General features: G+C 40.0%; 1 protein-coding gene across 1 annotated transcript; it reads left to right on the top strand.

Moving 5' to 3' along the window:
• Positions 1-15,257: 15,257 nt before the first annotated feature.
• LOC307016172 (uncharacterized protein) lies at positions 15,258-17,878 on the top strand (the record flags this gene model as incomplete). Its single annotated transcript, XM_079645208.1, has 5 exons — positions 15,258-15,413; positions 15,692-15,896; positions 16,585-16,744; positions 17,148-17,242; positions 17,789-17,878. Exons 2-5 carry the CDS (start codon positions 15,789-15,791, stop codon positions 17,876-17,878), a joined length of 453 nt encoding a protein of 150 aa, XP_079501334.1. The 5' UTR covers positions 15,258-15,413; positions 15,692-15,788.
• Between the last annotated feature and the right edge of the window lie 6,735 nt (positions 17,879-24,613).

The following is a 24,613-nucleotide window of genomic DNA, read 5'->3' as shown; positions in this document are numbered from 1 at the left end:
CAAGAACTGTTGAATCCTCTGTTCTCCTCAGCTATCTTTCTCTTGTTCCCTTTGGGATCCATGGCCCATGACACACCCGCCGGTTTGTTAGCAACAGTTAGCACCTCGGAGTTACGCGGTTAAATTACGCGGTTAAAACACGCGCAACCTGAGGCGGAGTTCCCTCCCCCTACGCTGCTGTGATTGGTTGATGACCTGAGGCGGAGTTCCCTCCCCCTCGATGACGTGAGGCGGAGTCCCCTCCCACTCCTCCGTCGCGAATATCCAGTCTAGCCCTGACCCTGGCACTACGCCGAGCTGAAACGTGTGTCGCAGGCTATGACGTAAATCTTCGTTGACAGAAATGTTAAATTAAATTAAATTAAATATTTATTATACACATTTTTACAGCATTGGATAATAAATTATATTAAAACAAAAAATATATTCACACCATCTTTTTCCATTTTCATATTTTTGAAAAAGCTCCAGGGAGCCACTAGGGCGGCGCTAAAGAGCCGCATGCGGCTCTAGAGCCGCGGATTGCCGACCCCTGGTCTAAGGCTATTAGAAGGTCATTTGTGACATTAACCAGAGCTGTCTCTGTGCTATGATGTGTTCTAAAGCCAGAATGAAAATCTTCAAATAAATCATTGTTTTTTAAGTAATCACACAACTGTTTTGCGACTGCTTTCTCAAGAATTGTTGAGAGGAACAGGAGATTAGAAATAGGTCTATAATTGGCTAAAACCTCTGGATCGAGGTTCTGCTTTTTAAGAAGAGGTTTTATTACTACTACTTTAAATGATTGTGGAACATAGCCTGACAATAAAGACATATTCATAATATTTAATAAAGAAGTGCTAATTAATGGAAAAACTTCCTTTAACAGCTTAGTTGGAATTGGGTCTAAGATACACGTTGATGGTTTAGAAGAAAGAATCATTGAATTTAATTGTTCACTGTTTATGGCTGAAAAGCATTCTAGTTTACTATCTAGTTTAATATTAGAACTTACGTTTCCGGGAGCTGTTGATAACACTATACTGGTCAAAGGCAAGAGGCCATTGATTTTGTTTCTAAGAGTAACAATTTTATCGTTAAAAAAGCACATACAATCATTACTACTGAGTGCTATGGGAATAGAAGGCTCAATCGAGCTGTGGCTCTCTGTCAGCCCGGCTACATTGCTGAAAAAAAATATTGCATTATTCTTTTTCTCATCTATTAATGAAGAGTAGTAAGCTGTTCTCGCTTTACGCAGCTTTACGCAATAAAGCGTGGCCTCATTTTATTTAAATTGAGGCCACGAATTACATCTCGCACAAGTTAATAAAGCGTGGCCTCATTTTATTTATTTTTCTTACTATGAACCCTCCAGGGCTCCGTACAATACAGATCCCACACTGGTAAGTAACAACCCATATATTGCAGCCTGTAGTGCAACAAATACATTTTTAGCTCTTTTTTTAAATTAAATCTTTCACAAGTTCCCAAACTTTATGGTTATAAGGTTTGTTCATTGTCATTTTACGACACAATTTGAATTGTAGTAGTATTACCAATCCTGTTTCAATCACATTAGTATGCATAAAAAGTGACAGGAGCTGTGACAGGCCACACCTGCTACTACTTATAAATTGACAGGTGCCTGAGAATGTAACTACTTATTCTAATGACCTCTTTGTATGCTAATGACCCCCATAATGACCCCATTGTTTCGAGGTGTTATCTATCATGACCCCCATATTGACCCATTGTTCGATGTGTTATCTATAATGAACCACTGTTCGAGGTGTTATAACATGCCACTCTGATATGCCTCATTGTAGTCTACCTACTGTTGTCAATCGAATTAGCCTTTGATGTCAATCTATGTGTTAATTAAGACAGTCTCTATGAAGTTGAGCAGAAGATAGTGAGTGAGTGTGTGTGTGTGTGTGTGTGTGTGTGTGTGTGTGTGTGTGTGTGTGTATGTGTGTGTGTGTGTGTGTGTGTGTGTGTGTGTGTGTGTGTGTGTGTGTGTGTGTGTGTGTGTGTGTGTGTGTGTGTGTGTGTGTGTGTGTGTGTGTGACTGTCTAGCACCCCATCCCCCCTGCTGTGGACCGGGGCTACATCAAATCTTATTTTAGCCCCCTAAAGAAAGGCCCACTATAAACATATTAATTAAAAATAGTATTGATGTATGTTACCACTTTCCTTCTTCATCAGACAGCCCTTTCTAACGGGAACCTAAGCTAACATCTACACTCGTTTAAAAGCCTCCTTCCTTCTGCGGTGATGCAGGTAGACGGTGTGTGATATGTCTGCCCCGGCCACCCCCCTCTCTACTATACTAAAAGTCACCATACAAACTTTATTGTCCTATCTAATTAGATTAAGGTTTTAATATGATGTGTGTTAATTAGTTTACTAGCTATGAGGAAGTTGCTGTCTACATTGGAAGGATTAGAGCGATTGGTTGTCATTTTTTGAGCCATTGACGTGGCTATTGTCAGGGTTTATAAGGAGATCTAGTTTCTCCAGCAAGAGAAAGGAGATAATGAACCACCCCGGCACTTCTTCTCTGCGTTTTCCGGACCTGGAATTACCTAAATTACATTTAAGGTTTTTAAAAGGATTTGTGTTAATTAAGGGCTATTGTTATTTTGGTTTATAAGGGGATAGGAGTTCAACTGTAAAAATGCACAGGATCATTCTAAGAAGAGTGAGAGGGCTAATGAGCCAGCACCATACTTCCTCTCTGCGTTTTCTTGACCTGGATCTGATCTTGAACAACTCTGTTAAGTACTTTTTATTTTATTTTATAATATCATGTAATTATTTAATGTTGCTTGGTGTGTGTTAAACAACCTCTGTGCATCTGTTGAATTTATTTTTGTAACAGCACTATGGCTCGTAATGGTTTAGAAGCTTTGGGAAAGTACCCCTCTATGTACAAATAATGTGGTGTAGATTTTTAATCAAATCTTTTTTTGTGTGTGTCTCAGTTCAGGAAAGTCTGAACCAAATACGAATTGGAATATTACAGAGGATTAACTCGTTTGGTGGAACCCCATATGATTCATTCCCTGTGGAAAGCGAGTATATATGTATTTAAAACTGTATGTGTTTGTATCTCTTATTTTTTAAATCAAATATGTTTTTTGCTGATGTGTAAAATATCCAAAATAATGTTTTATATACTTACTCTCTTGTTAAAAGCTGATTTGTTTGTAGCGTAATCCAGCAATCAGTGTACCATCACGACGACATACAGCGCGAAAACCTCCCCTCTCTGGAGTTTACACACAGCCTACCTTCTGCGACAAGTGCTGATCCAAGTTTGATCTTCAGTGATCCTCTCACACACCATCCCTCAGAGAGCCAGACAGACTAGTCCCCCTGTAACGCCCCCCCAGTTAGCGGGGAACGTTCTCACAACTTTGGCTAACGTTACCTATTGGTTCTAACAAGGTTTTAAAGAAACTTTTTAATCTGATGTTCAAAGAACCTTTTTAGGATGTTTATTTGTTCAAATAATATTCCTATAAGGTTTAAGGTTAACTAAGACATAACGTTTTAACTGCAACATTCAGAGGATGTTTTGAGGATGTTATTAAGGCTTGAGTTTTTTTATAAAACGTTCCTTTAATGTGATATGTTAACAAAGGTGGAACGTTTTGCCTGCAACATTCTAAGGATGTGTTTTGGACGTTGTTGGGAAACACATTAAACATGTTCTTTATAAAATGTTCTCTCAATGTTACATGATAACAAATGAAGAACATTTTCAAAGCAACATTCTGAAAATGTTTTCAGGATGTTATTGAGGCCTGAGATGAGAGAAAGGGTTGTATAAAATGTTCCCTCAATGTTACATGATAACAAATGAAGAACATTCTCCAAGAAACATTCTGAAAATGTTTTCAGGATGTTATTGAGGCCTGAGATGAAAGAAAGTGTTTTATAAAATGTTCCTTTAATGTGATATGTTAACAAAGGTGGAACGTTTTGCATGCAACATTCTAAGGATGTGTTTTGGACGTTGTTGGGGTAAAACATTAAAGATGTTCTTTATAAAATGTTCCCTCAATGTTACATGATAACAAATGAAGAACTTTTTCAAAGCAACATTATGCAAACAATTTCAGGATGTTATTGAGGCCTGAGATGACAGAAAGGGTTGTATAAAACGTTCCCTCAATGTTACATGATAACAAATGAAGAACATTCTCCAAACAACATTCTTAAAATGTTTCCAGGATGTTATTGAGGCCTGAGGTGACAAAGTGTTTTATAAAATGTTCCTTTAATGTGATAAGTCAGCAAAGGTGGAACGTTTTGCCTGCTACATTCTAAGGATGTGTTTTGGCCGTTGTTGGGTAACACATTAAAGATGTTCTTTATAAAACGGTCCCTCAATGTTACATGATAACAAATGAAGAACATTTTCAAAGCAACATTCTGCAAACAATTTCAGGATGTTATTGAGGCCTGAGATGACAGAAAGGGTTTTATAAAATGTTCCTTCAATGTGATAAGGTTAACAAAGGTGGAACGTTTGGCCTGCAACATTCTAAGGATGTGTTTTGGACGTTGTTGGGTAACACATTAAATATGTTCTTTAAAAAACGTTCCCTCAATGTTACATGATAACAAATTAAGAACATTCTCCAAGCAACATTCTGAAAATGTTTTCAGGAGGTTTATTCTTTTTTATAAATGTTCATGTGACAGCATCAATACATTCATCTTGCTACCACTTAGAAATTATGTACCTATTTATCTAATATATCATACTCGAATAACTTCCGTATATAGACTGTTATTGCACTATTTCACTTTTTTAAACTATTTATTTTTGTATTTACTATTTACTTGCACTTTATGTTTTTCTGTTTATCCGTATTATTGTGTTGCATTGTTGGAGGAGCCTGTGACCCCAAGATTTTCATTGTCATACTACACTGTATTGTTCGTATGGCAAAATGAAAAGCTTGAACATTGAACGTGATGCGAAATATTAACACTACAACAGTAGTCAAATAGGGCTTTCGACTGTGCACTAATCCTACCTCTGCACAAAACAACTGATGTTCTCAAACACATTCAGAAGGCAAGGGATTCCCCAAATTGACTCTTGACAAGGCACACCTGTTACTTGAAAACCATTCCAGGTGACGACCTCATGAAGCTGATGAGAGAAGCCAAGAGTGTGCAAAGCTGTCATCAAGGCAAAAGGGGGCTACTCTGAAGAATCTAAAATAAAAATCATATTCTGGATTTGTTTACACTTTTATAAAACACTCTCTGAAGAACCAGCACCTTACCGTGGTAGAGAGGTTTGTGTGCCCTGATAAACCTGGGGGCTGTGTTGTCTGGAACCTTGTGTTCCTGGTAGGGTCTCCCATGGCAAATTGGTCTTAGGCAAGGGGCCAGACTAAGATTGGTTCACAAGACCTCATGAAAGACGACACACGAAGTGAGGATACCTGGCCCGGAGGAAGCCCGGGGTCCCCTTCTGGAGCCAGGCCCAGAAGGAGGACTCGTCGGCGAGCGTCTGGTGGCCGGGCTTGCCACGGAGCCCGGCCGGGCACAGCCCAAAAAGGCGACGTGGGCAACACCTCCGCTTCTCCGTCCCGCGGGCCCACCACCTACGGGAAACAGCGATGGGGTCGGGTGCGCTGCCAGAAGGGTGGCAGTGAAGGCAGAGGGTCTCGACGGACCAGACCCGGGCGACAGAAGCTGGCTTTGGGGACGTGGAACGTCATCTCTCTGGGGGGGAAGGAGTCGGAGCTTGTGCGGGAGGTGGAGCGTTACCAGTTCGATCTGGTTGGGCTCACCTCTACGCACAGCGTCGGCTCTGGAACCTTACTTCTGGATAGGGGTTGGACTCTATTCTTCTCCGGAGTTGCTCAAGGTGTGAGGCGCCGGGCGGGTGTGGGGATACTCACAAGTCCCCGGTTGGGTGCCTCGTTGTTGGAGTTTACCCCAGTGGACGAGAGGGTCACCTCCCTACGCCTGCGGGTTATGGGGGGGGGAAACTCTGACTGTTGTGTGTGCTTATGCACCCAACAGCAGTTCAGAGTATACGGCCTTCTTGGAGACCCTGGAAAGAGTCCTGTATGGGGCTCCTGAAGGGGACTCTTTAATCTTGCTGGGAGACTTCAACGCACATGTGGGCAATGATGGAGACACTTGGAGGGGAGTGATTGGGAGGAACGGCCCCCCTGATCTGAACCGGAGTGGTGGTTTGTTACTGGACCTCTGTGCTAGTCATGGATTGGCCATAACAAACACCCTGTTCGAACATAAGGATGCTCATAAGTGTAGGTGGTACCAGAGCACCCTAAGCAGAAGGTCCATGATCGATTTCGTTATCGTATCATTCGGACCTGAGGCCGTATGTTTTGGACACTCGGGTAAAGAGAGGGGCGGAGTTGTCAACTGATCACCATCTGGTGGTGAGTTGGGTCGAGTGGCGGGGGAAGCCTCTGGATAGACCTGGTAAGCCCAAACGTGTAGTTCGGGTGAACTGGGAACGTCTGGAGGAGGCCCAAGTTCAGGAGGCCTTCAACTCACACCTCCGGCGGAGCTTTTCGGGCATTCCTGTGGAGGTTGGGGACATTGAACCAGAGTGGTCGGTGCTCAAAGCCTCTATTGCCAAAGCCGCAGCGGGGAGCTGTGGTCTCAAGGTCCTAGGTGCCTCAAGGGGCGGTAACTTTCGAACCTCCTGGTGGACACCGGTGGTCAGGGAAGCCGTCCGACTGAAGTACGAGGCCTTCAGGGATTTGTTATCCCGGGGGACTCCCGAGGCAGTTGCAAGGTACCGACAGGTCCGAAGGGCAGCAGCCTCAGCCGTGGCCGAGGCAAAGCAGCGGGTGTGGGAGAAGTTCGGAGAAGACATGGAAAAGGACTTTCGGGCGGCACCAAAGTTGTTCTGGAAAACTGTCCGACACCTCAGGAGGGGGAAGCAGGGAACCATCCAAGCTGTGTACAGTAAGGATGGGACGTTGTTGACCTCAACTGATGGAGTGTTAGGGCGTTGGAAGGAGCACTTTGAGGAACTCCTGAACCCGACAACCCCGCCCTCTATGTGCGGGGTCTGCAGTTCGGTGGACTAAGGATTGCACCACTGCTTTTTGCAGATGATGTGGTTCTGATGGCTTCATCGGTCTGCGACCTTCAGCACTCACTGGATCGGTTCGCAACCGAGTGTGAAGCGGCTGGGATGAGGATCAGCACTTCCAAATCTGAGGCCATGGTTCTCAGCAGGAAACCGATGGACTGTCCACTCCAAGTAGGGAATGAGTCCTTACCCCAAGTGAAGGAGTTCAAGTATCTCGGGGTCTTGTTCTCGAGTGAGGGAACAATGGAGCGTGAGATGGGTCGGAGAATCGGAGCAGCGGGAGCGGTACTGCAGTCGCTTTACCGCACCGTTGTGACGAAAAGGGAGCTGAGCCAGAAGGCAAAGCTCTCTGTCTACCGCGCCATTTTCGTTCCTACCCTCACCTATGGTCATGAAGGATGGGTCATGACCAAAAGAACGAGATCGCGGGTACAAGAGATGGGTTTTCTCCGCAGGGTGGCTGGTGTCTCCCTTAGGGATAAGGTGAGAAGTTTGGTCCTCCGGGAAGGACTCGGAGTTGAACCGCTCCTCCTTCGCGTCGAAAGGAGCCAGTTGAGGTGGTTTGGGCACCTAGTTAGGATGCCACCTGGGCGCCTCCCTAGGGAGGTGTTCCAGGCACGTCCAGCTGGGAAGAGACCAAGGGGTAGACCTAGGACCAGGTGGAGGGATTATATCTCTTCGCTGGCCTGGGAGCGCCTTGGGATCCCCCAGTCAGAGCTGGTTGATGTGGCCAGGGAAAAGAAAGTTTGGGGCTCTCTGCTGGAACTGCTACCTCCGCGACCCGAACACGGATAAGCGGGAGAAGATGGATGGATTGATCCTATGTGTTCTTTCATAGTTTTGATGTCTTCAGTATTAATCTACAACGTAGAAGAACTTTTCAATAAACACATAGCATTGAATGAGAAGGTGTGTCCAAACCTTTGACTGGTAGTGTGTATATATACAAATAAACTTTAGTGAAATTAAGATGGAAAATGTCAGGTCTTTGGTCAGTTTTAATGGGTTTAAGGGCGAAGGGTAGTTGGAGCGCTGTCATTGGTTCCACTGATGTGTCAATCTCATACACCATATAGAGAGAGAGCGCAATTATGTCCCGCCCACACCAGAGGAGAATTCATTTCTACCACATGGACAGGACTACAAAGCAACTTGTGCTACATAAAGGTAAGATAATGATGTAACTCAAATTATTTACAGTAAATTAAACATTCGGAAATGAGGCAAATTGATATTTACCACATCTCATTATTTTAATTCTGCCGTTATTTTAAGCACATTTTCTTTGTGAATGCCATACAAACAAAAGATAAAGTTTAAAGAGCAACTTGCAGGTTAGAGACCCCAGTGAATAAATGTGTAGGAAAATGATGTAAACACTAGATTTTCAAACAAATAAATATACACTACACTGACATCTGGCGTCGTTTTTGTAAGACATTTTTACTTCCATATAAAAGGCGTGTGACGTCACATGAACGTATTAATAAACATGGATCACAAATCACAATGTTAGTTTTGACACAGAAGAGGTTGAAAATGTATATTTGTATGCATATGACGGACCACAACCTTATAATTATGAGCCTGCTAGGCGGCCAATAGACCATGATAATATAGTGACGTTACTGGCAGGACTGTTGATACTGATCCATAACAGAAACTAATGCGCAAGTATCAGCCGTATCTCGCGTTACATAATGCAACGCCACACTACGTACGGTGCTGTTTACCGGAGGGGAGAGAGAGAGCAGCGAAGGGGGGGAGAGAGAGGGGCGAAGGGGGGAAGAGAGATGTAATACGGTTTCCTGATAAACGTTTTGTTTGATAGGCTTCAGCTGTGGAGAGAATGTGCTGCAGGGAGGTGGATGCACCTCGCACAACGCACCCAGGAAACGAAATCTAGCTCCGGTCCTTTTCCTGTTAGGGAAACTGTGGACTCGATGTCCTGACAGGCTGGAGTTTGTGCAACCTGCACAAACTCCAGCTCACCATGATTAAAAATGGTGAAAGGCAATGTAAAATGACCGAAAAAATACCAGCTCACTAAATCACAACCGCTCAAACCAACTACAAACTACTACTGCTGATTGGGCAGAGAAGGAGTCCGAGAAAGTTGCTCCACGTAATATGACGCGTTTCACGTATGACGTTTTTAAAAAAGCTGTTTTTAGTAGCAGAGCTCAAAACGGCTCCTTTCCCTCTGAATTCCTGCCCTTATGTCTTGTAAAACATATCGAATCCTGCATTAACTTTTTTAATTGTAATTTCCAGGCAAGGTTAAGCATAAATCTAGTAAAAAAATAAACCTGCAAGTTTCTCTTTAAATAATTGTGTCATCAAAATAATTAAAGACAAGTTAAAGAAACTAAAACCTAGTATAATTCTGCCCTCTGAGCCGCTGAGTTCCTCATGACTTGGCCTTCACGAAAAGGTAACTTTTGAGTCAGACAGCTATCTCACATTTCTAATGTTTATTAATGATTTACTGTGAGTGCAAATTATTATTTGAGCTTCAAGGTTTTTTTTTTACAAAATATTGTATCCATGTCACGTCTTGAGAGGGTTATTTGTGAATATACTAGCCTACGTTTTGCCCGGTCAACCAACCAACGCAGCTATTTTACGTTTTTTTGTGAGACTGGGTTGGATATTTCATCTAAAATGAATGTTACCATACTGAAATTGTTGTGTGTTCTTTTCTCTTTACAGTGAAAACGATCAGCATGTCTTCAGCATCGGGCTCGGTAGGCCTATGCCTTTTTTGATACATTTTGTTCCTCTACATTTTCATGAGTATTTTTATTTATTTTTCTGGGGTGTGTTCAGGATTCAGGAAAGTTGCTACAATGTCAGATAGGAAATATTCACCCCGCTGGAAAAGGGCAAAAGGCTTAGAGGAAAAATGTGCAGGTGACCAATTCGCTGCATCAGAGCTTTTACTGACAAACCTTCCTCTTCAGTGTCCTTCACTGCTTTCTCCTCTAAAAGAACATACAGAAGAGGGGGCTTCTGTGGAACCAAATGGTGCAGTTGAGTTACTGTCCAATGGCAGCAATATGGAAACTAACCCTAACTCAGACATTCCATTGCACAGTGGGCAAAGGAATTTAATGTAAAACACAATGCAGTTGATTCTTTGTTAAAGATTTTAATAGAAAATGGACACTCAGAGCTGCCAAGGACAGCAAAAACACTGCTTGACACCTGCGAAGGTTTTGCTGTTGAGTTAAAAGCAGGAATGCAGTATATCTACCTTGGCTGCAAAGACCAGCTCCTGAAATATTTGCAAATGTATCCTCCACAAGACATGCATGAATTAGATTTCATTGACATTTCCCTCAATATCGATGGTTTGCCGCTTTTCAAAAGCAGCAGACAGACGCTGTGGCCAGTATTGTGCAAATTACATTTATCTCCTCCCTCAGTCTTTCCATTGGCTCTCTGTATTGGTTTGTCAAAACCAACAAATCTTGACTTTCTTGATGATGTTGTTGGTGACCTTAGTAGTATCATGGAAAATGGACTAGAGAATGGCAGTGGTTTGGTTAGGGTGAAGCTGCGTTGTGTTACATGTGATGCCCCAGCCAAGGCTCTTGTGAAGTCCACAAAGCTGTGTTCAGGGTATTATGGCTGTGACAAATGTACACAAAAGGGATTGTGGGATGGCCATCGGGTGATCTATCCTGAAATCACCAATCTAACATTGAGAACTGATAATACATTCCGAGATCAGTCTCAGGAGGAACATCACCGGCATTCAGGTGTGTCGCCATTTTGCCAGCTCCCGATAAACATGGTTGAGCAATTTCCTGCAGATTGTATGCACCAGTGTTGTCTTGGGGTCATGCGCAAAATGATCCTTATATGGATGAGGGAACCACAGGGAGTCAGATTGTCATCTGGGCAGGTCAAGCAGGTCAGTTCTCAGCTTCTGAAGCTTAAAATATGCATTCCAAATGTGTTTGCTAGGAAACCACGAGGTTTAGAAGACATTGACAGATGGAAGGCCACGGAACTGAGACAGTTTGCCCTCTATACAGGACAAATTGTGCTTAAGGGCATTATTTCCGAGCAGCTGTATGAGCACTTCTTGGTTTTTAGTGTGGCATTATCCATCCTTGTTTGTCCAAGACTGGCAAAACAGTACAATCACAATGCAGAGGAGTTATTGGTGTACTTCATTGCACAGGGAAGGCATTTATATGGACATGAGTTCCTTGTCTACAATGTTCACAGTTTGGTACACCTTGCATCGGATGCAAACCTTTATGGCAGTCTTGATGGTTGCAGTGCTTTCTCTTTTGAGAATTACTTGCAACAGCTGAAAAGATTGGTCCGTTCTGTGCGAAATCCTCTTTCACAGATTGTGAGGCGGCTTGGGGAAGCAAATAAAGTCAGAAAGATACATCTAGAACCAAAAAAAACTGTACAAATGAAAAAACCCAACAATGCCTTCACTCTTAGTGATCTAGAGTGCTGTGAAGTTGTTGCAATCTCCAGTGTGACAGAACACGGGGAAAAGATGTTGCTCTGTCGTGTCTTTGATCAACTTGAGCCATACTTCATGCAGCCTTGTGACTCACGGCTGATTGGTGTCTACACAGCCAAAGACCGTAACACTCGGATGAAAGCACTTTCTGTCAGGCATTTGGGCAGGCAGGCATTTATGACTGAAGCAAACAATGGTTTGAGGATTGTAGTTACCGTGCTCTATTCTTTCTAAGGTGTTCACAGACTTCCTATACCTTCAAATTAAGTTATGCTTATCACTATTCACCCTAAGTTTTTTCTAAGCAGTGGCTTTTATTTGTGTGGCTTACAACAGCCGGTTGCCATTTTTTTTTTGGTGGAAGCAACTCCTTTTTTCCTGAAATATACATTTTGTTCATGTTTTCCGATGTGTGGAATTACATCCCTGTCAGATCCCACACTTCCAAGGAGTAAGTGTAGGAAAATATATATTAATTGTAATTAGGGGTATGCACGGAGGGAAGACTATGTGACAACATCATTTCATTTTTTTCTTCCAGGACAGTGACGAACAGTTTGCAGTTGTCAAATTATTGACCTCCAACACAGTGGATGTCGTACCAACTAACTGGTTAGAGAAGACGAGCAAGGTATTTCCTAACTTATGTTTGCAACAAATAATGTAAGCTTGGACTGTCTTCCAGAAAGTGATATACATGCTAACTGATGATCATTTATTCTTCATTAGCATTCACATCAATTAAGCTTGATATTTGCTATGATTTAGGTGTCCTCCAGATGGAGCAGTATGTCTTTACCAAGCGATATATGTGACATCAGGGTACTAAAACACCATCGTAACTTTCTTTTGGGAATATGTGAGACGTAGCTACATGACCAACTCTTCAAATATTTAGCAACAGGCTTTTCACAGACATGCAAACTTCAGCTCTGCTAAGGGGAACATGTAAATCTCTTTCCTGCAATGTTAATGAATCCTTTAACAGAATGTGAAAATTTGCCAATAAATCCGCTGTTTATACTGATAAATGGTCAGTTAGCCCTTCAGCAATATTATACTGAAGAATAAATCCTGCAGCACCTGCTGCTCACCCCAAAAATGGGACTTGACTTGACACTTGTGCCTCAAGACTGGAAACTGAATTGGGACTTGGGTGAGGTGGACTCGGTCACACCTCTAAAGTACAGTTTATTATACAATGATATATATTGTGTTTTATATTTTCTTCAGGCTGTGTTTTGCTACTGGCCACAGAAGAACGTCACTGCCAAAGTAAAGAGGAGAGAGTTACCAGACCAAACACATTGGGCCAAATGCAAAGTCTCCGTTCTAAAATACACAGGTATTGTATTGTATTGTACTGTTTCATCTTCAGAACTAAGCCAACGAACACCTTCTAAAAATGCCCTCATACTTTCATCTAAATCATAGCAGTGACTTTGAGGAGTGCAAACTTTGTTCACTCAAACTTGGTGATGTTAGTGACAACACAAGTGCAAAAACTCCATGAAATTACCAGGTATGCTACCTGCTTTATTTGACAACAAAAATGTAAAATTACTGTACAGGGTACTTTGCAACTCAGCACTGAGCGGTTAGAATTGTACGACGCACGTTGTCAGAGGGGTGCGTAGCATTCCTCAAATCAATCCTGTCTTGTTAGTGGCACCCTAAGTGCTCTCTTGTCATTTAGAAATGACCAGCGCTGCTCTCTGCGTAAATTAAATAAAAGTATTATATTATAATATATTTTACATATATTGTCTGCCTCTGCTCTGATCTCAATCCGTATATTCATCCGTAGACACCTAGAACAAGGCGAGACAAAAGGTCAACATAGCGACAGTAACTTCAAATTTGGACAGTGATCCGGAGGCGGAAACTGCCAGGAAGATTGCTCCTGTTCGGTACATGGACTCAGGTAAAATATTGCTTGATGGCCGTTGTTTTTTTTCAAGAAAAATATCTAACGATACTATATGCTTACCTGACAGATATGTATGAATATCTGTCCATTAGATACAGATATAGATGAGCCCGTAGTCAAGAGAGTGAAGACAATTACGGATCAGACCCTTTCAGTACCACTGATGCCAGCAATGCCTTCCTGTAAGTAGATGGTACTGAGTAGCCACAAAGTGTATGATGTCTGTGTATAATCTTTGAGTCTATGTTTGTTGAATTTGTAAAACATTGTTTTCCTCAGGAATTGACATAGGCCAGGCATAACTAGGGCTGTCAAAATAAAAATAAAATTACCAAATTATGTTAGAACATTACTTCCTAAAACCCCATAGATACTTGCTGCTATATTTCCAGTAAATATCACAATATTAAACGTCTTTTCTGTTGACAAAAGTACAAACGTAGGAAGACAGCAAGTATCACCAATCTTTTATGTGGTTACGTCTCCAGTCTGATCTCGAGCGCACAGCTGATAGGTATGTAGTTTGTTTACATGACAATTTCCAGTGTCTTGCTTGCCACCTGCTGATTAAAGTGAAGGGGGTTAGCCCAGAAGTTAGCAACAACTGTGGACCAACTGTTCTCATTTTAGGGACAAGCTGACTTGTCGGCTCCTTTGAGTTTTGCTCAGCAATTTTAATTTAGAGTATTCGCTGAAAGCCCATGGTGTAACTATGCTGGTCGTTTTCAGTAGCCTCCATGAAATGCTGGTATTCTGACATTTTGTTCAACAATCATGCTAAAGTAGGCCGGTCTAGGGCCTAGACCTGACTTTTATACATTCAGTTGGTGCAGCCGGCCCCTGAAAAATATTTCTTAGGTTATACTATTTCTTAGTTTGAAACTGTCTAAATGTAAGCCCTCTTTCAGTGAACTGCTTTGACTTTCTAACTTGCTGTGACCATGTGTTTTTTCAGTCATCCCATCAAGGCATTTGTTTTCAGCCAGAGAAAACCAGAATAGCCCAAGTAAGTCTCACACAGTTTCAACAGTTTTGTCCTTTGAAATGTATTAAAACTAAATTGCACTTGTGTTGTATTCTTAAAAAAAAACACAATTAACATGTGAAACTACAAACTGCTTATTAGGAATGCACCGATACAATTTGGTCATTTAATTTCCATTTATATAGATACTGAGCAAATAACTGTGAGTAAAAGCGCTTATGGACCAATCTAATATTGAACCTTTTTAAACAAAAATAAGAGTTTCAAAGAAGCAGACAAACACTTTATGTTGAAAACATTCTGCTTGTGATTATCATATTAATGGAATAAAGTACCTACACTAAAGAAGAATGCGTTAAAAATGGTTTGACCTGAAAAACATGACCCTAGTCCATAGCTCACACAGAAATAGTCTATACCGCAAGATCAAGTTGTAGGGGGATGCCCCCTTTTGCCCCTTCGGTAAGGAGGGATGGTAGAAGGTGTGGCATTTCTCAAAAAGGCTCATATATAGCTACCTGTCAACAACATTTTAAAAACCTAGAGCAGCTACAGGGATTATATTCCAAAAACAAAAAAGGCACCGCACAGGAAGTATGATGAATCATATATTGATTATGGTTTTGAAGCTACTGAAGGACCTGATGGTGTGTTCTTTGCCTGGAAAGGACACTCATTAAATGTAAGACAATGTTTTACAACTAAATCAAGAGAAAAAATTGAATTCACCGCTATGACTCATATAAGTTTGGATGCAACCCCATCCAGGGCTGTGTTACAGAGCAGTGGCCAGGGTATGCCTGTAGTCACTAAGCAACTTGCCATGATCCGATTGTATACAATTTAACTTGTTTGTTTTGCACAAATGTAGGTCCCTCCATCACCAGTGATCCAAATATAACTCAAAGCACTCAAAGTAAGTTGGATTCACGGCCACTGCATGAGCTAGCCAATTATTTGCAATAATCACATTTTCATAGAGATGGCATCTCTTTTCGATGTTATGCAGACAATTCACGTCTATACCTCCCGTTAAACCCAATTTCCCTTCCAGTATATCTGTCATAGTTAACAGTTTTACAGATATTAAAGACTTGATGTCACACAATGCTTCTCAGCACAACACACTTTGCTAAGTTCTTGGAATAAAACAAGGCCATAGGACAACTGCTCAAATTTATTTTTGTGTTTTAGATGAATCTAGCACACCAGCATATGTGAGGGCCATCTTTATGAGGCTGGACAAGATTGAGAAATCTCTGGAGACCATTCAGTCCATGTTGAAAAAGACATGGGGTCTGATAACCCAGTGATGGAAGGGCTCACCAGGCCACTAAAGACTCCAGCAGAACTCGAAGAGGCTGAAAAGCTAAGGGATGCAGATTACAGAAAGAAAGTGGTATGTGAAAAAGATGTGTGTGTGTGTGTGTGTGTGTGTGTGTGTGTGTGTGTGTGTGTGTGTGTGTGTGTGTGTGTGTGTGTGTGTGTGTGTGTGTGTGTGTGTGTGTGTGTGTGTGTGTGTGTGTGTGTGTGTGTGTGTGTGAAATGGTGTCAGTGACTGGTCTGCGTGTATTTGTGTTTGTGTAATTAATGTGACACGACATAAGTGTCAGCTAACTCGATTTCAAGTTATGTGTTACTCGTCTGGGTATACAACTACTGGCCTGATTCTTATTGTACACCTTGTCCCAATTGCATCCACGTGTCCTGGCTGCATGGAATTGCAAGCTGCTGGGGGGTTGTTTTTTATTATGATTTGGGAAATAGCCAAAATTGGTGAGTAATAGGGAAGAGACGACACAGCAACACAATTCCAAGTATCCACTGATGCTTCGGAGAAAGATGTCACATTAATTGCCACGCCTGCAACCTGTCCAGACAACCTCATTGATTATAATGGACGCATTCAGTTATTTTGGTTAACACGCTCACTACATTTGCTGTTAGGACAAGATGTTAGAAAATACTACAGATTAATTTGACCTTCTCTTAGTTGAACAAAAGGAACACGGAGGGAACAGAAAATCACTGTAATATGAGCCTTATCCTATAAGATCATACATTTTCTGTATTGTTTCTCTTTTCAGATACATTTTCTTTGTATCTTGGGAGGTAAAACTCCAGGTGACACAGTGAGGAGGATTATGAGACGAATTGGGACAAATGGCCTGTGGGCCAACTACAGTTTAAAGGGTCGCAAGGGGAAGAAGAAGTTTGAGGACCTGGCTATGTATCCGGTCATAGTCCGTAAGTTTGTTTTTAATGTTTCTAGTGATCTCACAACAATCTTTTGACCCAACAAAGATCTTATTGTTATTATAGAACTTTAAGAGATATGTGTGTTGATCTTCAAATATTCAAACTACTGCGCTACAACTACTAATTAATTGAAATAATTATATTAATCAGCTACTTCAAGCATTGCTTTATATACAGCTACTGCTTGAGGTATTTCCACTGCTGCTTCAAGTATTTCAAATGATTGCTTCCGCAAACTTTAACTACTCCCTCAATAACTTAAAGTCTTTCTTCAGTTACATCAAGTACTGCTTTAAATACGTTCAACTTTTCAAGCTGAAGCAAGCACACACATTTTCTTCAGAAAATGTTGCCTTTTCCAAAAAAATGTGTTGTCTTTCTTTATCTTTAGAGGCCTGTAGCAAGAACCACCCCAACATACAAATTAAGACTGTGGAAGACTGTGTGGCAGACACATTAAAATATGCTCCCCACAGAGGGACTCAGGTCAGTGTTAAGCATTTGTTTGATAACGATGTTAAATCTCATACATATCTATTATGCACATGTCTCTATTGTCATATTGATATAATAACATTTAGAAAACCAAATAGGTTTATTTTTGTATTTTTTCATGTCAAAAGCCACATTTAGTCGCCAGGAATATCGCCGATTAACGTTGATACTCTCCTCCAGCAGCCGAGTTGGTGCATTTGCATAATGGCCATATGAGCGCATTAAGACAATGAATAGGACGTATAAAAATGAATTTGCATGCCAATATTCACTCACATGCACTTATAATCGCACTAAAGTATGTAGGCCCAAAGTATTCATAATATCCTATTTCTAAAATATCAGAAAGAAAGCACACTTCTTTTCTGACTATAAAGGTTGTGTCTCGTATATAGTTTATAACTGTTAGATATGCTATCTGGCTGTTTGTGGTTTGTGAGGGCTGCGTATAAACAGTTTCCGCTGTTTAAAAAAAAAAAAAACTTCTGTTAAATCAGAAATGATTCTCATTTGAATTTACATTTTTTCATAATGCAGGTTGAAGGTGGATCATCCGTCCATCTGCCAGAGGAAATTGCAGCAGCACCTGAGGGGAGCTCCGAGCTGTTGTCACAGTCCGTCATCTGAATAGATCAACGATGAACATTTTTTGTTTTTCCTTTGAAACGTTTGTGAGGCAGCATTTGTTTTTATGTTTATCATGCACTGAACATTGTAATGATGCTTTCAACTGCGTCATGTTAATATTATGCTAACTGAAATTGCTGAGTTTGCACAATGAATAAATGAATGAAAAAAAGTGATTATGTTGAATACTTTTTAAGATTGATGTATTATCATCCTTTTACATGTGTTAATAGTCAAATTCCAATAGTGAAGTAAATTATCAAAAATAATCCTAGTGCCCAGCTAGCAGAGAATGTTCTCACAACTTTGGCTAACATTACCTAGAGGTCCTAATAATGTTTTAAAGAAACAATCTGATGTTCAAATAACCTTCTGAGGATGTTTAATATTTCAAATAATGTTCCTCTGAGGTTTAAGGTTAACTAAGACATACTGAGGATGTGTTTTGGACGTTGTTGAGGTAACACATTACAGATGTTCTTTTATAAAACATTCCCTCAATGTTACATGATAACCAAAGAAGAACATTTTGAAAGCAACATTTGGATAATGTTTTCAGGAGGTTATTTTTTTTTTTATAAAATGTTCCTGTGATGTGAAATATTAACAGGGTCATGGTCAACGTCAGATTTATTTGTAGTGCGCTTTAAAAAACAAACTTGCTGCATTTGTTTGAAAAGGATGTTTAAAAGAAATCTGATGTCACCACATTTTCGTTTTTAGAAAAAAACAAGCACGTAATTCATGATATTGCATGTTTGCGTAGGCATGTCTGAGTTCCGAGCTAGACATTGTTGGTTCTAAAAACATTCTGAGAATGTTACCATTCATTGTTCTAGGAATGGTTTCATCGAGAAGTTTTATTTTGGTTCCTAGAATGTACTTCTGAAAGGTAGGATAACGTTCTCTAAAAACATTCTTAAAATGTTTGGTGATAACATTGTTCGACCATTATACCACAAGTGTTTTTGTTGTTTATGCATATATTGTCATATGGATCGAATAACACTTAGAAAACCAAAGACAGACATATAGAAGAATGGACCAGCTATCACTGCCCGTCCCTGAAACCCCTGTTAGTGGGTTAGTGCCCCCCCCCCCCACCTGCCTGCTGGTCTGCTCTACACGGCTGTGAGCAATCTCCAATCAACCACACCTGCAACCTGCTCATCAGCCACACTATGAAAACCTGCAGCCTGCACTCATTCCCTGCCGGATTGTTGCCGTGAACGTTTTTTTGCGTGCCGCTCTACCTTTTTACCAGCATATTCTTTGACAACTTTGCCTGCTTTTGCCTCAGACTCATTGTTGTGTCTCTCCCAGGAGGAATCCAAGGCCGTCTACACTCCCGAGACCAGCCAGGCCTCTCTACCCACCCTGGAACAACTGTTTCCCACTGCCACCATAACCAACCTCCACTCCCAGCTCCCCTTTTCTAATAAACAAATGTTACTTTCACCAGCTGATTCCATGTCATCCTTTTACATGTGTTAATAGTCAAATTCCAATAGTTAAGTATACTATCATAATCTTCCTAATGACCACAGTGGTCAGTCCACTTACCCAGGAATTTTGAGTTGAACAATTACAGGAATATTATGTCTTTATGTTCAAATAATGTAAAAATATTTTAGTAAATTGTTACCACAGAACATTTGCATACTTTTTGTAACATAGACCATGTTATCCTTCTCTAAAATAATAACATTCTGGAAACATAAAAAATCTAGCTTGCAGCTGAAAATGTTTTAAGAACAGTAGGGCATAATGTTCTAACAATGTTAGCAAAACATTTTAAGAATGTTTTTAGAGAACGTTATCCTACCTTTCAGAAGAACATTCTGGGAACCAAAAATAAAAGCTTCTGCTGAAAACGTTTTAAGAACAGTAGGGCATAATGTTCTAACAATGTTATCAAAAACATTTTAAGAATGTTTTTAGAGAACGTTATCCTACCTTTCAGAAGAGCATTCTGAGAACCAAAATAAAAGCTTCTGCTGAAAACGTTTTAAGAATAGTAGGGCATAATGTTCTAACAATGTTATCAAAAACTTTTGAAGAAGGTTATCACCAAACATTTTAAGAATGTTTTTAGAGAACGTTATCCTACCTTTCAGAAGAACGTTCTGGGAACCAAACAAAAACTTCCCGCTGAAAACGTTTTAAGAATAGGAGGGCATAATGTTCTAACACTGTTATCACCAAACATTTTAAGAATGTTTTAAGAGAACGTTATCCTACCTTTCAGAAGAACGTTCTGGGAACCAAACAAAAACTTCCCGCTAAAAGCCTTCCTAGAACAATGACTGTAACATTCTCAGAATGTTTTTAGAACCAAAAATGTCTAGCTGGGCCCCTTCAACTTGTCTGATGCTAACCCCCAACACAACTAAGGAATTCGGTTTCTTTAATGGCCTAGGCAGATTTTGGCTTTTTTCTCTTGCCAAGATACTTTTAGACACACTTTGAGGTATGCACAACCTTAAATCTAGAACATGAAGTACATTGTCTGATTACAAATATTTCTTAAAGACTGTTTCTCTAAAAGGCAAGTTTGTGATTTTAACACTTTTTACTGACACTCGGCAGATTTGTGTGTAATTCTCTCACAAAGGAACTGTAGGATACACTTTTTATGTATGCAAAACCTTAAACGTTTTTGAAAATAAAATACTTTGTCTGAATACATTTTCTTTAAAGGTACTTTGGGATTTTAACGCTATTTCAGTGGAACAATCCAGTTTTGTTGACGTCAATGCTTTTTTCTCTTTTCTCCTACAAAGATACTTATAGTTACACTTTAATGGATGCAAAGCTTTATAACTTGGTAAAATATTCATTCATTTGTAAGGAATTCGGTTTCTTTTAATGGCCTAGGCAGATTTTGGCTTTTTTCTCTTGCCAAGATACTTTTAGACACACGTTGAGGTATGCAAAACCTTAAAACTAGAAAATGAAGTACATTGTTTGATTAGATTTTTTCTTAAAGACTGTTTCCCTAAAAGGCAAGTTTGTGATTTTACCACTGTTTCGATGAAACAATGCAGTCTTGATAACTTGACTTGACTAACATTACTTTTTTTAATGTGTTTTTTAGATGCTTTACTTTGATTTCTTTTATGTTATTTTAACACATTACTTTTTTCATATTTTTCAACATACTGTGATATTTAGTTTGAGTTTTTCTCTCCTTTTTCCATTATATTTTTGAAAAACTACATAGTGATTTTTAGCAAAATACAACATGCAACTAATACATTATACAATATTACGACTTTTTGCGATATTTTCAACACAATATACTTGTACTTTCTTTTTTTTTGTAGGGTATTATGACTGGCTCGTAGGCCACAACGGACCAGAATAAGAGACATTCACAAGTTTCCAAAAGCCACGGCACATTTATTGTGGTTGTTCCACAAAACACAGAGAGAATGGACGAGGGGAGAGGATCACAGCGAGTCCCTCTGCAGCCGGCTTGGAGAGAGTCAGGACCGACGTGTGACTCCGGGTAGCTGGGCTCAAATAGCACCTCGGCTCCGGCCAGGTGTCCCAGATCAGGCTGATTGGCCTCTTCAGCTCCACCCCCATCGCAGGACCTGCAACACACCTGTAAACAGGCTCTGGGGCCGTCACAAGGGCTTCAAGATATTTTGCATGTCATGCATAAACACGGTGTCATCTTTCTTGAAATTGACGTGCTGTCCGTTTTCCAAACAAGTTATTTTTCTGCTTCTTCATCCTCTGAATTTTCCTCCCCCGTCCCTCTTCCTTCAGCCATCACAACAACAATCAAGGTGGATCTGTGAAATGAAACACCTCTTCCCAAAGCGTGACTTCCCTATTGAGGGCATGCGTCTAGGGCAGTAGGGTCTAAAGTTAATTTGCAAGTGATGTTAATGCATTTATCTGATATAAAAAATGCATTCGTATACTTCCAAGAGACCCCTAAACATCTACTTGGGCAATGTGAATTGAACGATAAACCGATCACTGTAAATGAAACGTGGAGAGAAGCAGCAGTGCAAATCGTTAAGTCTATTACCTTGTATGCACTACGACATTAACTTGGTCAAATGTAATATGTTTTTCGGAAAATGTGTTGAATGTTGTGTTTTCAATTCAATCAACAACCATAACACATGAAAAATGTGTTTATATTTGCTTTCATATATAGTAATAGTATTGTAAACAAAACATTTAAAGTGGTCCTGGAATCTTCATTTTCCGAAAAATTCTGTAACATTACCGAAGAAATGAAACAAACACCAAAAGTTTATCATGTGCTCTCATTGTATGCTCTGTTTGTAGACGTAATGCATCTTTCTATCAAAAACAGCATACACATGAATATTTTGACTAAAGTGAAAAAACTCCATCATGATATTTCCCATAATCTGAGGAATTCTAAGCTGGAGATGGTCCCGGGGGGTGTTACAATCAGTATAACTATTGATTTCGTGTGTGAAAAAAAAAAAAGTACAAATAGGACATTTAAAAAAAAAAAAACGTGTGTCTGATACATGTGTATTACAGTCCTTCACATGCACTGTTGTCTTCATTATAACAAGGGGAGGTTAACAGGGAATATGTATGATAAATGTGTATTGAAACGTGCGTATTATACCCCCACAGAAACACAGAAACACGGAAACACAGACACACAAAAACTGAAACACAGAAACACAGAAACACTGAAACCACTGAAACACTGAAACACAGAAACACAGAAAACACTGAAACACTGAAACACTGAAAACACAGAAACACTGAAACACCGACACACAGAAACACCGAAACACAGAGACACAGAACGACAGAAACACGGAAACACGGAAACACAGAAACACAAACACACAGAAACACAAAAACACACTGAAACACCGACACACAGAAACACCGAAACACTGAAAAACAGAAACAATTAAACACTGAAACACATAAGTACTGAAAAAACTAAAACACAGAAAACACACAAAACACACAAAAAAAGGCTTGTGTACTAGTATGCTTTTTGAGTAAACACATCAGTTTTAAAAAAAGTTGATTTGAGACTGATACAATTTGACTTTTTTTAAATGAAACAAAGATACAGGGGGGCAATGTACAAACACCCTGTTTTGACTAAATTAATCCTGGCAGGTTTATGTAAAGTATAAGTGTCTGCAGTTAAAGATTTCTTATCTGAACAAGACACTTATACTTTACATAAACCTGCCAGGATTAATTTAAAAAAGTCAAATTGTATCAGTCTCCCATCGACTTTTTAAAATACTGATGTGCACATGATACACTTTTGGTGTTTGTTTCATTTCTTCAGTAATGTTACAGAATGTTTCGGAAAATGAAGATTCCAGGACCACTTTAAATGTTTCGTTTACAATACTATTACTATATATGAAAGCAAAAATGAACACATTTTTCATGTGTTATGGTTGTTTAATTGAAAACAAAACATTCAACACATTTTCAGAAAAACATATTACATTTTACCAAGTTAATGTCGTGGTGCATACAAGGTAATAGACTTAACGATTTGCACTGCTGCTTCTCTCCGTGTTTCATTTACAGTGTTCGGTTTATCGTTCAATTCACATTGCCCAAGTAGATGTTTAGGGGTCTCTTGGAAGTATACGAATGCATTTTTTATATCAGATAAATGCATTAACATAACTTGCAAATTCTCTATCCTTTCGCCCGCAACGATTATAATCTGCTTTGCTTCTTCTTCGGTTTCACCATTATCAGCTCTGAATGTAATCCTTTCTGGGGCTTCTTGTGCTTCTTGTGGTCTGTTAAATATCTGGCATAGGATTTGTTTAGCTGTAAGGACAGGTACCATATAATTGTCTTCAAAAGCTTTGTCTATGTCGTCACACGTTTTGGCATATCCTTCGATGTAATGACAACCGATACTAGAATAGAGATCCTACAACAGTCTAAAAGACATGCTATACATGCTCTGGAACTGTCACCAATTTGGGCAATTCCGTAGTATCGTGCTTTTTCTCTCATTATATTGAAGCAAAGCTCTGCCATTGCTTTTGGTATTTGTTCAACACATTCGCAGCAGTCGGTTAGCGGTAGATGATCTATAAGATTATTATGATCCGGTAATGGCTCCACAACACCATCCTCTATAGTTAGTTGACATTTCTGCACTTTGTTCCTTTTTCTTTTCACCTTCCTTCTTTTTGTCTTTTTCGTTTTCCATCCTATGGTCCCTTTTCTTTTCATTCGCATTCTGCGTTTGCTTTTCATTTTTCTTCTCCTTTTCATTTTGCTTTTCATTTTTCTTCTCCTTTTCATTTTTCTTCGGTTTTCTTTACTTTTGCTTTTTCTTTTCTGCTAAATGTCGTTTGCGATCTTGGCGAGTGGTATGAGATATATTGTTTCTATAGAGGTTATCTATAATACCATCTTTTAAAGAAAGATATTCTTCATATGTCATGTTATCATAGTCCTCTTTTGTCCTAAAGACCTTACATGGATATGATATAGAGGAGAGCTCTTCATCGGGAACATCCTCTCCCCTACATCCGCTCTTCCGTTTACGTGTTTAATAAAGATAAACAATTGGACGGTAGATACACGGATTGAATCGGTTTTTGAAAACAACTTCATTCACATTTTGTTTCTACACGGACCACTATTGCGGTAAGCATGTTGTAACTTCCGGTTGTTGTTGTTGTCATCTCCGGGTATCCCGTGTGCCTGTTCTGTTGCTGATAGCTT

This window comes from Notothenia rossii (assembly GCF_949606895.1).
Source record: "Notothenia rossii genome assembly, chromosome: 8".
NCBI lineage: Eukaryota > Metazoa > Chordata > Actinopteri > Perciformes > Nototheniidae > Notothenia > Notothenia rossii.
The sequence above is the reverse complement of the archived record's forward strand: the minus strand, read 5'-3'. Positions and strand labels throughout refer to the sequence as shown.